Source organism: Macaca fascicularis, chromosome 1, assembly GCF_037993035.2.
Source record: "Macaca fascicularis isolate 582-1 chromosome 1, T2T-MFA8v1.1".
Taxonomy (NCBI): domain Eukaryota; kingdom Metazoa; phylum Chordata; class Mammalia; order Primates; family Cercopithecidae; genus Macaca; species Macaca fascicularis.
Window position 1 is genome coordinate 219,970,461 of NC_088375.1, and position 14,484 is coordinate 219,984,944.

A 14,484-nucleotide genomic window follows, 5' to 3' on the forward strand; every position below is an offset into this window, starting at 1 on the left:
GACGGTCGTAATTTCACGGTTGTTGAAAGTATTTTAATAAGTTAGTACATGTAAGAGTACTCAGACCATGCCTGGCGCACACATAGATACTAGCTCTGATTATTCTACGATGTGTTTTAGCTTCTGCTTCTCTTGCCTGTCTCCAGGAAGTTAGATTGATAATATTTCTGTGTGCATTTGTAAGCCTTGCCTAGGCTCACTTAAACACCAGTGTGACTGTTATTAGGAGGAGTGCAAGAATTCCTGTTAATCATCACATCGTGTTTCTGGCATATCATAACATATGACAGGGTGGGAGTGGGGGGACACCAACAATGCAGGTACGGTATGCCCTGCACCTGGCCACCAGGTGGCGCTCATAGTCTGTTTTAGTGTCTGTCCCTGAAAACCCTGTGGCTATGACTCGGTGGTAGAATTAACAGAAGGATCAAGGTTTCACAATTTATACGGCCCATTTCGTGCATCACTCACATTTTCCCTGGGGCATCTGAGACACTGGAGAAGGGGTGCTCACTAGAAGATGGAGGGACATGGGCTGCAAAGCCCCAACCCTCTCCAAGGCCATACATGTGCAGGTCTGCACTTTGGAAACTTGGAGTGAAAAAAATTATTTCACTTCTTCCTGTTTTCTGTGGGGCCATGCAATGCTCCCATAAAAAGGCACTTGGATTTTTTGTTTTAAAAGTTACAGCTCTTCTCAGCTTAATGCTTTTGTTTGCATACCAGAGGCACAACACAGAGAGAAACTTCCAGAAGGGATGGGAAAACACATCCCCAGACTCCAGTGCTGTCTGACAGACAGGAAATGTTTCAATCTAAGTATCAGAGCTTTAGGATATCAGACTGTGGGAAAACTCCAAGTGGTCTTCAAATATCTTCATCAATTTCATGACCAAAATAAATATCCATATTGTCCATAACTGGCATAAATCCCCAGGTGTTTAGTGCCTGTTATACTGTGTAATAAAATGGGCCCTGGGTCATAAGAAAGTTAATAGTGCTAGGAAGACTGATTGCTTCAAGATACTAATTCAGCTTCTAATTAGCACAGGCAGACTGCGCAGCGCAGACTGCATGGCGGTACGCGTTGTCTTGGGGTGTCGGATCGGATCGAAGGGCTTTGAGAGCAAATCGTTATGCACACACTTTCAGGAGACCCGGGAGAATAAAGTAATCAGAACAATAAATCAACCTGCCATGTGGCTTATACGTCTGCTTGAATGTTCTGTTGGCAGTAGAATATTTAAGAGACTAAAATGTGAGCAGATGAAACTTGATTTGGATTCAGACCAACTGCACCCTTTAGCTTAGAAATGCTTTGTTATAAAATTATCATCTTTCAATTATGAGCCAAGATCAAAGTGGGGGGAGGAGTATTAATTAGTCAGAGTAATTCTTTCTTTCTTTTCTTTTTTTTTTTTTTTTTTGAGACAGAATCTTGCTCTGTTGCCCAGGCTAAAGTGCCGTGGCACAATCTCAGCTCACTACAACCTCCACCACCCAGGATCAAGTGATTCTCCTGCCTCAGCCTCCCGAGTGCTGGGATTACAGGCGTGAGCCACCGCGCCCGGCCATCACTGACCAATTTTAAAGTAAAAAAAAAGGAATTTGAATCAAGTTTCAAGAGAAACGTACATGACTGGTAAATTCAGAAATTCCAGGTGAAGAATTTTTGTTTGATGAAATTCCCTGTAAGGGAACCAGTAACTAACTGCCTTCAGGGTTTGGTAAAGGCCTCTGTGTTTGGAACACTGGGCGGTTCCTTTTCCCCACTTAGCTAACTGCCCATAGCGCTCTCTGGCTGGGGCTGGATTTGGGTGAGATGCAGTCACTGAAGTGACAGCATCGTGGGGAAATAGGAAATTGGGGTGAGAACATGGGGTCTGCGAGAAGGTGGACCTGAGTTCAAATTGCACCGCCACCTCTCACGTGCTGCACAAGCTGTAAGCAGTTCCTGGGTGTCTCTGGGCCTGTCTTAGACTTTTTTCTTTCTTTCTTTTTGAGACAGGGTCTCACTCTGTCACCCAGGTTGGAGTGCAGTGGCGCAATCTCGGTTCACTAACCTCTGCTTCCCAGGTTCAGCCTCAGCCTCCCGAGTAGTTGGGATTACAGGCATGCACTACCATGCCTGGCAAATTTTTGTATTTTTAATAGAGACAGGGTTTCACCATATTGGCCAGGCTGGTCTCGAACTCCTGACCTCAAGTGATCCGCCTGCCTCGGCCTCCCAAAGTGCCAGATTACTGGTGTGAGCCACCGTGCCTGGCCTGGGCCTGCCTTAGACCCTTCATCTGTAGAATGGATGTGTCAGAGGACTGTGAGGTTTAAATAAGTTAATCCAAAGTGCTTTGTACTAGTTCTTGCTCGTGGCCAGTGCTGAACAACGGCTGATCTTGTTCTTACCATGCTAGGAAACTGCCGAGTCTCTCAGCCTTGTGGATTTGTGTTCTTAACCACCACGCTCCACTGACCACCTGTTCCCTAACTCCGGGTGTCTCACCTTGGTTGGGGCTCTTGGAGCCTCCCAGGCCTTGGTCTGAGAGCTGTGCTGTGCCTCTCAGGCTCTGCCTACCTGGCTCTTCAAGCTCTGGATCTCTTTCTGTTTGGCATCGATGTCTTCATCCAGAACCTGACACTTCTGTGAGATCTCCCTCTCATTCTGCCTGGAGGTGGTGGTCTCCGACAGCTTCTGACTCAGCTCAGCCACTTCCTTCTGCAGGTTTGCTATTATGACGTCTTTGTATTTGGATTCAATTTCATAATCTGAGAGACGGCTGACCTCTTTTCCCAGCAGCAGAATTATTTCATCCTGGGTAGAGATCAGATGGCAAGCTTACTAGGTGTGGGCCTAGGTGTGAGGCTGAGCCCATTTAAAAAGAAAAAAAGGTAGAGGCCAGGTGCGGTGGCTCGCGCCTGTAATACCAGCACTTTGGGAGGCCAAGGCGGGTGGATCGCTTGAGGTCAGGAGTTCAAGACCAGCCTGGCCAACATGGTGAAACCCTGTCGCTACTGAAAATAAAAAAATTAGCTGGGTGTGGTGGTGAGTGCCTGTAATCCCAGCTACTTGGGAGGCTGAGACAGGAGAATCGCTTGAACCCAGGAGGCAGAGGTTGCAGTGGGCCAAGACCATGCCATTGCACTCTAGCCTGGGCAATAAGAGTGAAACTCTGACTCAAAAAAAAGGTAGGAAAATTATAGTGTAATTCTTTTGGGAAAGTAGGGGCAGGCAGGCAGGGAAAAGGCAGACTTTGAGGCTCTGTCACTTGGAAACTCAGAGAGACGATAGTGTGGTGAAAACGACTGCTTGCACATAGACTCCTACAATGCATGTGGATACTTTAGAGGGACAGAAACTTTCCTTTCCCCTAAAATTATACTTTCATATTAAGAACCACCATCCCTCTTGGGAATTTTTGTTGCCAAAAAGTTTACTTATAATATTTTTAGGAATTAACTTACCAGGCCTCAGTCTAACATCTGGGGACCAAGGAAAGGTAATTAAGGAAATGACTCTATTCAACCACATTCTGACTATAATGGGGCTATTTAACTTTACAAATTTAATATATTCTGAAATAGCTTTTCCCCTTTCCTCTCTTCTGTTATTCCCTGGCTCTTTTGGTTATTCACATAAAAACGTATTCCAGGTAACTAAGTCATGAAAAATAAATGAGAGGGGAATGGTGATTTATGTATGTAGGTTCTTGTAAACTTCAGGCTGGAAAAAACTCTGGGCTTGGCAGGCTGTACCCACAGGTCTCATTAACCCAGTCTCCCATCTCTCCAAAAGAAAAAACACTGTAGCCGAAGAATTGGTTAGGCTTCCCGAAAAAGGGGGAAAAAGTCCCCCAAACTTCTTGCCAGAACTCATCAATAAAATATCAGGAAGACTGAGAACAAAAATTCCCCGACATGATTCATAGGCAGCTACAGAGTTCCTGATCAGTTACTTTGAAACTCTGCTCTCCATGCAATTTTCCACTGGTTGGAAGGAGGCGGGTGGGCAGTTTCCAGGCCAGCGCATTGCCTGGGGAGCTCGACCTTCTAGCTTGCTAGCCTGGGGCACCACCGGGTTTTGGTCATGATGGAGCCCGACTGCTGCCCAGGGTCTGTCCTTGGGTCCCTGTGAGTGCTTGTGGCAACATTTCAAAGGACAGCCTCAAACAGAGTCCATGCTCTGGGGCAGCCCCTTGCCTCATCCAATATGAGTTACCCAAGGGCTCCATTTCCAGCCAGGTGTTTGTTCAATATCCACACAACAAACATGTATTGAGCATCTACTGTGTGCCATGCGTGTGCTGGGCACTGAAGTATAGAGAAGCCTGCAGCTTACGGTGCACAGCTACGGTTCCTGCCTTTCTAGTGAGGACCCTGTGACTTCCCTGAGGGAGCACCCCTGACCCTTCCACGTGGTCTTGGCAGGAGGGTCAGTTATGTGCCCTGATCCTTCCTGTCCCGCCTGCCATTGTGCATGTGACCCAGGCTGGTCAGTTGGCATTTTCTCAGAGATTTCATGTATTTCTTAAAAGAGGAAGAAGCTCTTGCTTCCTTTGGGATCATAATCTTTAGAGACTTCAGTTTGTTTACAGTCATGTTTTCCAACAAAAGAAGCCAGCCCGCTGCAGAAAGCAAAACTATGAGGGAAGCAGTGGAGAAACTGATAGCGGGGAGCACCCTGATCATTTAAGCTCCTAGATTCAGTCATGCCTGAAGCTGGTTGGCTTTTATATTTTCCAATAAAATAAGACAATAAAAAATGTTCTTTTCCTTCCTTCCTTCCTTTCTTCCTTTTCTTCCTTTTCTTCCCTTTCTTCCCTTTTTCTTTTCTTTCCTTTCTTTCCTCTTTCCTTCCTCTTTCCTTCCTCTTTCCTTCCTCTTTCCTTTCTCTTTCCTTCCTTTCCTTCCTTTCCTTTCTTCCTTTCTTTCTTTCTTTCTTTCTTTTTCTTTCTTTCTTTCTTTCTTTCTTTCTTTCTTCCTTCCTTTCTTTCTTTCTTTCTTTCTTTCTTTCTTTCTTTCTTTCTTTCTTCCTTCCTTTCTTTCTTTCTTTCTTTCCTTCCTTCCTTCCTTCCTTCCTTCCTTCCTTCCTTCCTTCCTTCCTTCCTTCCTTCCTTCCTTCCTTCCTTCTTTCTTTCTTTCCTTCTTTCTTTCTTTCTTTCTGACACGGTCTTGCTCTGTCACCCAAACTGGAGCACAGTAGTGCAATCACAGCTCATTGCAGCCTGATCCCCTGGGCTCCAGTGATTCTCCCACCTCAGCCTCCCTAGTAGCTGGGACTATAGGCAAGTTCCACTATGTGTGGCAATTTTTTTTTTTTGCAGAGATGGAGTCTTACTATGTTCCCTAGGCTGGGTGTGAACTCCTGGGCTCAGGTGATCCTCCTGCTTGGCCTCCCAAAGTGCTGGGATTACAGGCGTGAGCCATTGAGCCCAGCCTATTTTTTCTTAAACCAATTTGTTTGTTGTCACTTGCACTTGAAGGAGTCCTGACAAGTCAGGGCATAAATACTTCATAAATAGTAAAAATTTAGAAATGTGGTTGCATCCTATTTCCAGCTTAACAACTGTGGTGGATTAAAAATGGCTACAAATAACTTTGCAGCTTCTGCCATCAAGCAGTGGAGTCTATTTCCCCAGCCCCTAAATCTAGGCTGGCCCTGTGATCTGCTTTGACCAAGAGAAAGTGATAGACATGATGTTGGGTGGTCTCTAAGCAATTTCTTAAGAGGCTGTACAGCTTCTGTCCTGGACATCTGGAAACCCAAAGACCACTGTACTGCTATGAAGAAGCCCAGGATGAAAAGCCACATGCAGAGAGGGCTCACAATTCCATTAGTGGTGATTTTTAATGGTGAGATTTTGGTGCACCTATCACCCGAGCGGTATACACTGCATCATATTTGTAGACTTTGATCCCTCACCCTCCTCCCACTCTTCCCCCCAAATCCCCAAAACCCACTGTATCATCCTGCTGCCTTTGCGTCCTCATAGCTTAGCTCCCACATATCAGTGAGAACATACGATGTTTGGTTTTCCATTCCTGAGTTACTTCACTTAGAATAATAGTCTCCAATCTCATCCAGGTCACTGCAAATGCTGTTAATTAATTCCTTTTTATGGCTGCGTAGTATTCCACTGAATATATATACCACAGTTTCTTTACCCACTCGTTGATGGATGGGCATTTGGATTGGTTCCGTGATTTTGCAATTGTGAATTGTGCTGCTATAAACATGTGTGTGCAAGTATCTTTTTCAAATAATGACTGCTTTTCCTCTGAGTAGATACCCAGTAGCGGGATTTCCAGGTCAAATGGTGGTTCTGCTTTTAGTTATTTAAGGCATCTCCATGCTGTTTTCCATAGTGGCTGTACTAGTTTACTCATGTAACCAAATACCACCTGTACCCCAATAACTTAAGGAAAAATTAAAAAAATAAAACTAATAAAAACTCTATAAAAACTTCAAAAAAAAAAAAAAAATCTGTCTGTGGGAAGAAACTAAAAAAAAAATAACAAACAAACAAAAAAACTACTTCCAGGTGTCCCAACTGAGGTCCCAGACATGGGAATGAGGCCTTCTGAGACCATCAGTCCCTGCCACGCCACTGGCTGACTGCGGTTGCGTGAGTGAGACAGAAGATACCAGCAGGAGAACCTTCCAAGGCGACCCATAGAATTGTGGGAAATAAATTGCTGTTTCAAGCCACAAAGTTTTGGGCTCGCTTGTTTACAGCAATGGGTAACTGACAGAGCATCCAAACCTGACTTCCCACCTTACTCACCCTTGCTGCAGATTCCTGGAAATGTCACTCCCACGTGTGACAAGAGCTCCAGGTGGTTCTGCTCCTTACAGACTCTGAGAATTGCTGCAGGCTCAGGCCCTGATCTTCAGGGGAAGCATGGCATTGTTGGACTACTGCTTTTAGTATTAGGTTGGTGCAAAAGTAGTCGATTATAATACAATTTTCAGGTTGTGGCTAAGTGAGGCGAAATCAGCCTGGATCCATCCTTCCCAGGTATGCTTACATTCATCTGTTCTGACCTCTCTTCCTGTCTCACTCTCTAAACCTCTCTGGTTCTTTAACAAGTCTTTCTCATTTGCTCAGTCATCTCTGACCTCAGCTCTCACTTCCTCCTACTAGGGAAGTTAACCAGACCTGGGTGTGAATCCCAATTCTGCCCCTTGTACTGTGTAACCTTGGGCAAGTTACTTAACCTCTCTGAGCTCCAGTTTCCTCCTTGTTAAGTGAGGGTGATCAAAAACCTCTTTTGAAGACAGCAAAGATTAAACGAGCGAATGAATGTTAAGTGCATGGGATGCAGTCCAGCTCACAGTAGATGCTTCATAAACATTGGTTGCGGAGGCCATAATTAGAATAAAACATCTGGTTGAATGTCTTAGGGAATAAGAGGTGGTTTCTTGGAAGCAGGATAAGGGCACTTCTGGGCCACAGAGAAGAACAGGCATCAGCAAGTCCCTCTGCAGTGTGATTGCTGCTGCAGCTCCACCCTTCCCCAGACCCCTCCCTCACCTTGTCCTGCTGGGCCAAGTCCTCCTCCACATAAATCTCCGCGGGGGGAACTGCCCCAGGAATCCCCTCGGCCAGTGGTGTTTCCGACAGTTTCATGGCATTGGTCCACACTAAGGCGTGAGATCAGCAGAGAGCACAAAAGACATCATGAGTTTCCCTGAGGCCTGAAGAAGATGTTCACATTAGCCTTCCTGTTTGTCTCCCCGCAGACATAGACATTTTATGTAATTTAAAAATTACAGGCCGGGCGCGGTGGCTCACACCTGTAATCCTGGCACTTTGGGAGGCCAAGGTGGGCGGATCACGTGGTCAGGAGATTGAGACCATCCTGGCTAATACAGTGAAACCCCGTCTCTACTTAAAATAGAAAAAATTAGCCAGGCATGGTGGCGGGCACCTATAGTCCCAGCTACTCCGGAGGCTGAGGCAGGAGAATGGCGTGAACCCGGGAGGTGGAGCTTGCAGTGAGTCGAGATCACGCCACTGCACTCCAGCCTGGGTGACAGAGCAAGACTCTGTCTCAAAAAAAAAAAAAAAAAAAAATTACAAAGTGGTGTGCGTGTTCACTGAAAAGCAGTGAAAGCATCACGGAAGGACCAGAAACAGAAAGGGCCACCTCCTTCCTTCTTCCTGTGCTAACTGTGCTGTTACCTAACATGATGTGTCTTTTTCCAGACCTTTTTCCTATGCCACAGAACAGCGGGTGATCTAGGGCAGATCATTTAATCTCCTGGGCAGGTCATTTAATACCTTTTAGCCTTAGTTTCCACACATATCATTGAGGGGCATGAATAGTCTGTATCATAAAGGGCAACTGTGAGGAGTAAATGAAACATTAGGTAGAGCAGGGACTGGCCAACTACAGCCCTGGGGCTGAATGCAGCCCACTGCCTATGACTGAAAGTACAGTTTTATTGGAATGTGGCCACAGTTACTCATGTATGTATCATCTATGGCTGCTTTTGTGCCACAAATACAGAGAGTTGAGTAGTTGCAACACAGACTGTATGGCCCTCAAAGCCTTATTTATATCTGGTTCTGTGATACTGGGACTTATAACAAGAAGTAGATACAGCTGGCCCTCCATATGTGTGGGTTCCACATTTGTGGAGTCAACCAACTGTGGATTGAAAATATATATGTGTGTGTGTGTGTGTGTGTGTGTGTGTGTGTGTGTGTGTGTGTGTGTGTGTAGAGAGAGAGAGAGACAGACAGACAGACACGGTCTTGCTCTGTCACCCAGTCTAGAGTGCAGTAGCATGATCACGGGTCACTGCAGTCTTGACCTCCTGAGTTCAATTGATCTTCCCACCTCAGGCTCCCAAGTAGTCGGGACTACAGGTGCATGCATGCTACCGTGCTTGGCTAACTTTTAATTTTGTTGTAGAGACAGGAATTTGCTATGTTATCCAGGCTGGTCTCAAACCTCTAAGCTTAAGTGATCCTGCTGTCTCAGCCTCCCAAAGCCCTGGGATTACAGATGGGAGCCACTATGCCTGGCCAAAAATACTTCTTAAAAACCCAATAAAAAATAATGATACAACAATAAAAATACAGCATAACAACTAGCGACATGGCATTCATATCATATTTTGTAAGTGAGGGAACCGAAGTACAGGGACGCCAAGTACTTGCTGAAGGTCCCACAGCTGGTGAGTGATAGAGTCAAGATTTGAACCCAGGTTTGTCTGATCCAGAGCCTGTATTCATAACCATTATGCAGTAAATGTATTGACCTTCATGATATAGTGTTACATTTCAAAAAGTAGGATACCAGTGTTAGGGTCAAACAATCCCATTATTATTCCATTACTTACAGTATATACAAATCAGGATGGTATCTTTAAAAATCACCCCATGCCTTTCCATTCTCCATTCTAATTCTTCCTCCCTCACCTGTATGAGCTTTGCCATTAAGATTCGGCCTTGGAGCTGCGGCCTTACTGCCTGTTGGAGAAGGGCGAGCACCACCAAGACAGGGGGCCTTGACCAGGGCGATTCTGCCCCTCAGGTGACATTTGGTAATATCTGGGGACAATTTTGAGCACCACAGCTTGAGTGGGGGAGATCTGCTGAGAGCATCGAGTGGGTAGAAGCCAGGGATGTTGCTAAACACTCAGCAATGCACAGGCTGGGCCAGGCCTGGTGGCTCACGCCTGTAATCACAGCACAATGGAAGGCCGAGGCGGGCAGATCACTTGAGGACAGGAGTTCGAGACCAGCCTGGCCAACATGGCGAAACTCCATTTCCACTACAAATACAAAAATTAGCCAGGCGTGGTGGCGGGCGCCTGAATCCTAGCTACTTGGGAGGCTGAGGCAGGAGAAATCGCTTGAAACCGGAAGTAGAGGTTGCAGCGAGCCAAGATTGCACCACTGCACTCCAGCCTGGGTTACAGAGCGAGCCTTTGCCTCAAAACAACGCCCTATGACAAACAATTATCTGGCCCCAAATGTCAGCAGTGCCAAGATTGAGAAACCCTGACCGAGAACAAATACGCCCTTGGCTTTGTGTTTCCAAACAGAATTTTTCAAATCTAAAGCAAGGCAATGGTCTAAAAGCAAAACAATTTTGTTTGAAGAGTCCGGCTTTGTTAAGAGAGGAAAGAGCTTCTTCAGATTCCTCAAAAATGGGTGCTTTCAATGAAGAGCCAACCTGGAGTCCTGGCGTCGGCAGTGTTCTCCTAAGCATGGAGTAGAGGGGCCCGGGTCTGACACGAGGGATCTCTTCTCTACAGGAAGATGAAAGGCCCTCTCCACATCAGGGGAATGCGGTGGAAGTTTGGGAGCGGACATCACGATGCCTTCCCAACCGAGATGACACCCCAGTGGGAGGCTGTAGAGGAGAAACCCAGGTAGATGAGGGCCTCAAAGCCTTGGGACCGCTCATGGCTCATTCACTTCTCAAGTTCAACACAGCATTGGAGAAACAGGTGGAGAAATCTACTCATCAACGACTGAGTGTAAAAAGAAAGAAACAGCACCTGTGTCCACCAATGAAGAATGGATAAAGAGAAATCTGTGTTACGTTCATGGAATGTGACTCAATGAGAACAAGGAACAACTTTTTTTTTTTTTTTTTTTTTGAGATAGAGTCTCGCTCTGTCGCCCAGGCTGGAGTGCAGTGGCACAATCTCGGCTCACTGCAACCTCTGCCTCCTGGGTTCAAGCGATTCTCCTGCCTCAGCCTCCTGAGTAGCTGGCATTACAGGTGTGCACCACCACACCCAGCTAATTTTTGTATTTTCAGTAGAGATGGGGTTTCACCATGTTGGTCAGGCTGGTCTCAAACTCCTGACCTCGTGATCTGCCCTCCTCGGCCCCCCAAAGTGCTGGGATTACAGGTGTGAGCCACTGTGTCCGGCCACAAGGAACAACTTGTAAGACATACAGCAAAATGGATGAATCTCAGAAATATGCAGAGTGAAAAAAGCCTCACGTGAAAACATACACTATATGATTCCATGTATTTGAGAATCTCGAACAGGAATCTCTAATCCATGGTGGAAAAAGAATTGGAAGAGTGGTTACCTCAGGGGGAAGGGGTTGGGAAGTGACTTGGAAGGGACCTGAGGGAGTTTCCTGGGGTGATGGTGATGTTCTTGTCAGGGGTTTGGGTTACACAGGTGTATACAATTGTCAAAACGTAGTAAGTGTTCACTCAAGATCTGTGCATTTCATTGAGTGGCAGCAAATCTCCAAGATGGTCTTGGTGATTCTTGTCCCTGTATTCATGCCCCTATATAGTCATCTCCAATGCTGGATGAAGCTTGTATTAACATGCTCAGGTTGCCATGACAAAATACCACAGGCTAGGGAGCTCAATAACAGGAATTAATTTTCCTTTATTAAACTTTTAATTCTTTCTTTTAAAAATAGAGATAGGGTCTTGCTATGTGTTCCCAGCTGGCCTTGAACTCCTAGCCTCAAGGGATTCTCCTGCCTCGGCCTCCCAAACTGCTGGGATTACAGGGGTGAGCCACTGCACCTGGCCGAAATTTATTTTCTCAAGTTTTAGAGGTTGCAAGATCCAGGCGTTGGCCAGGTGGTTTCTCCTGAGGCCTCTCTCCTTGGCTTGCAGATGGCCACCTTCTCATTATGTCCTCACATGGTCTTTCTTCTGGTGTCGCTGGTGTCCTAATCGCCTCCTCTCACAAGGACAGCAGTCAGATTGGATTCGGGCCCACCCCAACAACCTCATTTTAACTTAATTACCTCTTTAAAGGTGGATGGATCACCTGAGGTCACGAGTTCAAGACCAGCCTGGCCAACACGGTGAAATCCCATCTCTACTAAAAACACAAAAATTAGCTACGTGTGGTGGTGGGTGCCTGTAATCCCAGCTACTCAGGAGGCTGAGGCAGGAGAATCACTTGAACCTGGGAGGCAGAGGTTTCAGTGAGTCGAGATCACGCCACTGTACTCCAGCCTAGGTGACTGAGACTCAGTTTCAAAAAGAAAGAAAAAAAAAAAAGAAAAGAAGGAAGAAAGAAAGGCACTCTTTAAACACAGGTTCTGTGGTACTGGGGATTAGGGCTTCAACATATGAATTCTGAGAGAACACAATTCAGCCATAACAGAGCTTATCCAAGTAACCAAGGCTACTGGAGAAATGATGGAGTTTGACTCCTGAGGCTGGATCTTAAGACACATGTGGCTGCTGCTTTTCTCTCTAGGACCCCTCTTTTGGAGGAAGCTGGCAGCCATTTCATGAGGAGACTCAAGCAGCCTAGGAAAGGTGGCAGTGGTGAAGAACTGAGGCTTCCTGCTGTCAGCTAGTGAGGAACGGAGGCCTCTTCCCACACGGATGTGAGTGAACTACCCAGGAGATGTGTCCTCCAGCCCTAGGCAGGCCTTCAGAGGACCGCAGCTTTCGTCAAAAGCTTCATGCAACCTCCTGAGAGTCCCTGAACCACACCATCCTGCGAAGCTACTCCCAAATGCCTGACCCGCAGAAACTGTATAAGATAATGCATAGGGTTTTGGTTTGTTTTAGGGCGCTATGTGTTAGGGTAATTGGTTATAAATTGGTAACTAATACACACTGTATGTTAATTTTACACAAAAAGACAAAAACTGTTGAACTCTAGTTAATGGTACACATGCTAAATGTTTAGGGCGAAGTCTACAGCTGTAGGAAACTTATTTTTAAATGCATCCAAAATTAAGATCGATTAATGAATTAACAGAATGACTGATAGACAGATAGATATATAATAAAAGTATAGCAAAATGGGCCAGGCGTGGTTGACTCATGCCTGTAATCCCAGCACTTTGGGAGACCGAGGTGGGTGGATCACTTGAGGTCAGGAGTTGAGACCAGCCTGGCCAACATGGCAAAACCTCCTCTCTACTAAAAATACAAAAATTAGTTGGGCATGGTGGTTTGTGCCTGTAATCCCAGCTACTAGGGAGGCTGAAGCAGGAGAATCACTTGAACCCAGGAGGCGGAGATCATGCCATTGCACTCCAGCCTGGGAGACAGAGCAAGACTCTGTCTCAAAAAAAAAAAAAAAAGAGTATAGTAAAATGTTAATGGTAAATATAGGTGGGGATGGGGGTCACTGTAAAATTCTTTTTACTTTGCTGTATGTTTAAAAAATGTTCGTATTAAGGCCGGGTGCAGTGGCTCACGTCTGTAATCCCAGCACTTTGGGAGGCCAAGGCAGGCGGATCACAAGGTTGGGAGATCGAGACCATCCTGGCTAACACGGTGAAACCCCATCTCTACTTAAAAAAAAATAATAAAAATAAAAATAAAAATTAGCCAAGCATGGTGGTGAGCACCTATAATTCCAGCTACTTGGGAGGCTAAGGCAGGAGAATCACTTAAACCCAGGAGGTGGAGATCGCGACACTGTACTCCAGCCTGGGTGACAGAGCAAGACTCTGTCTTTAAAAAAAAAAAAAAAAAAAAAGAGTACAGTAAAATGTTAATGGGAGATTTAGGTGGGGAGGGGGGTCACTATAAACTTCTTTTTACTTTGCTGTATGTTTAAAAAATGTTCATATTACGGCCAGGCATGGTGGCTCACGTGTATAATCCCAGCACTTTGGGAGGCCAAGGTGGGCAGATCACAAGGTCGGGAAATCGAGACCATCCTGGCTAACACAGTGAAACCCCGTCTCTACTAAAAATACAAAAAAAAAAAAAAAAAAAAAATTAGCCGAGCATGGTGGTAGGCACCTGTAGTCCCAGCCACTTGGGAGGCTGAGGCAGGAGAATGGCATGAACCCGGGAGGTGGAGCTTGCAGTGAGCCGAGATCACACCACTGCACTCCAGCCTGGGCAACAGAGCGAGACTCCATCTCAAAAAAAAAAAAGTTCATATTAAAATGTTGGGGGAAAATGGCTGAGTCATTTTTCGCTGTGGGTGGTAGGTATGTGGTGGTGCATTTGATGATGATGATGACGTAAACCGTGGACACACATTGCCTTTTCTCTTCAGCTTGCATGTGTCACAATAATAATTATTATTTTAGTGACTGAGGAAGGTGACTACATGAATGGTCTTGAGCAAGACGGGGGAAAGATATGGAAGCCGCTGGGAGATACCTGGGGACTCAGAAGGGCCTGGGGCTGGGACAAAGAGGACAGAGAGTGGGACCTTGATGCCAGAGGCTAGGGAGGAACTCCGGGAACCACGCCTGGGGACTAAACTGACCAGCTCTTCCGCCAGTGAGGCTGCTGAGGCCAAGAGGACAGTGACAGATAGGAAGTTTCCTCCCCAAGTGCCATGAGGCTTTCAAGGGGGTAGTGGGGAAGGAAGGACACTCTGGAGGTTGTGTGTGTCCCAGAGTGACCAGGCTGTGAGTGGGCTGTCACCCAGCTCACCAGCCTTAAATGGGACTGAAAAATGTTAGATTAGATGGGACTGAATATATCTCCTTGGGAGAAGTCATTTTCCTTGATAAGCGTTAGTCTCTTCTGACCTGTAAAATGGTGTTAAAATAT

The 14,484-nt window shown here is 46.0% G+C and overlaps 1 protein-coding gene across 19 annotated transcripts in view; it reads right to left on the bottom strand.

The window, feature by feature from the left end:
• FHAD1 (forkhead associated phosphopeptide binding domain 1) overlaps positions 1 to 14,484 on the bottom strand; it is a 156,571-nt gene that overhangs the window by 94,225 nt on the left and 47,862 nt on the right. For 15 of the 19 annotated variants that reach the window (XR_012425833.1, XM_065529680.2, XM_065529693.2 and 12 more), the window contains exons 5-6: positions 7,530 to 7,639; positions 2,573 to 2,809 (exon numbers count right to left, since the gene is read on the bottom strand). Coding sequence is in view for 17 of the 19 variants with exons in the window: in XM_065529680.2 (XP_065385752.1) it covers positions 2,573 to 2,809; positions 7,530 to 7,639 (347 nt within the window). In the remaining 2 variants the exon portion in view is untranslated. The remainder of the gene's footprint in view (positions 1 to 2,572; positions 2,810 to 7,529; positions 7,640 to 14,484) is intronic. The other 4 variants (XM_074019591.1, XM_074019596.1, XM_074019586.1 and 1 more) reach the window with 1 other exon arrangement.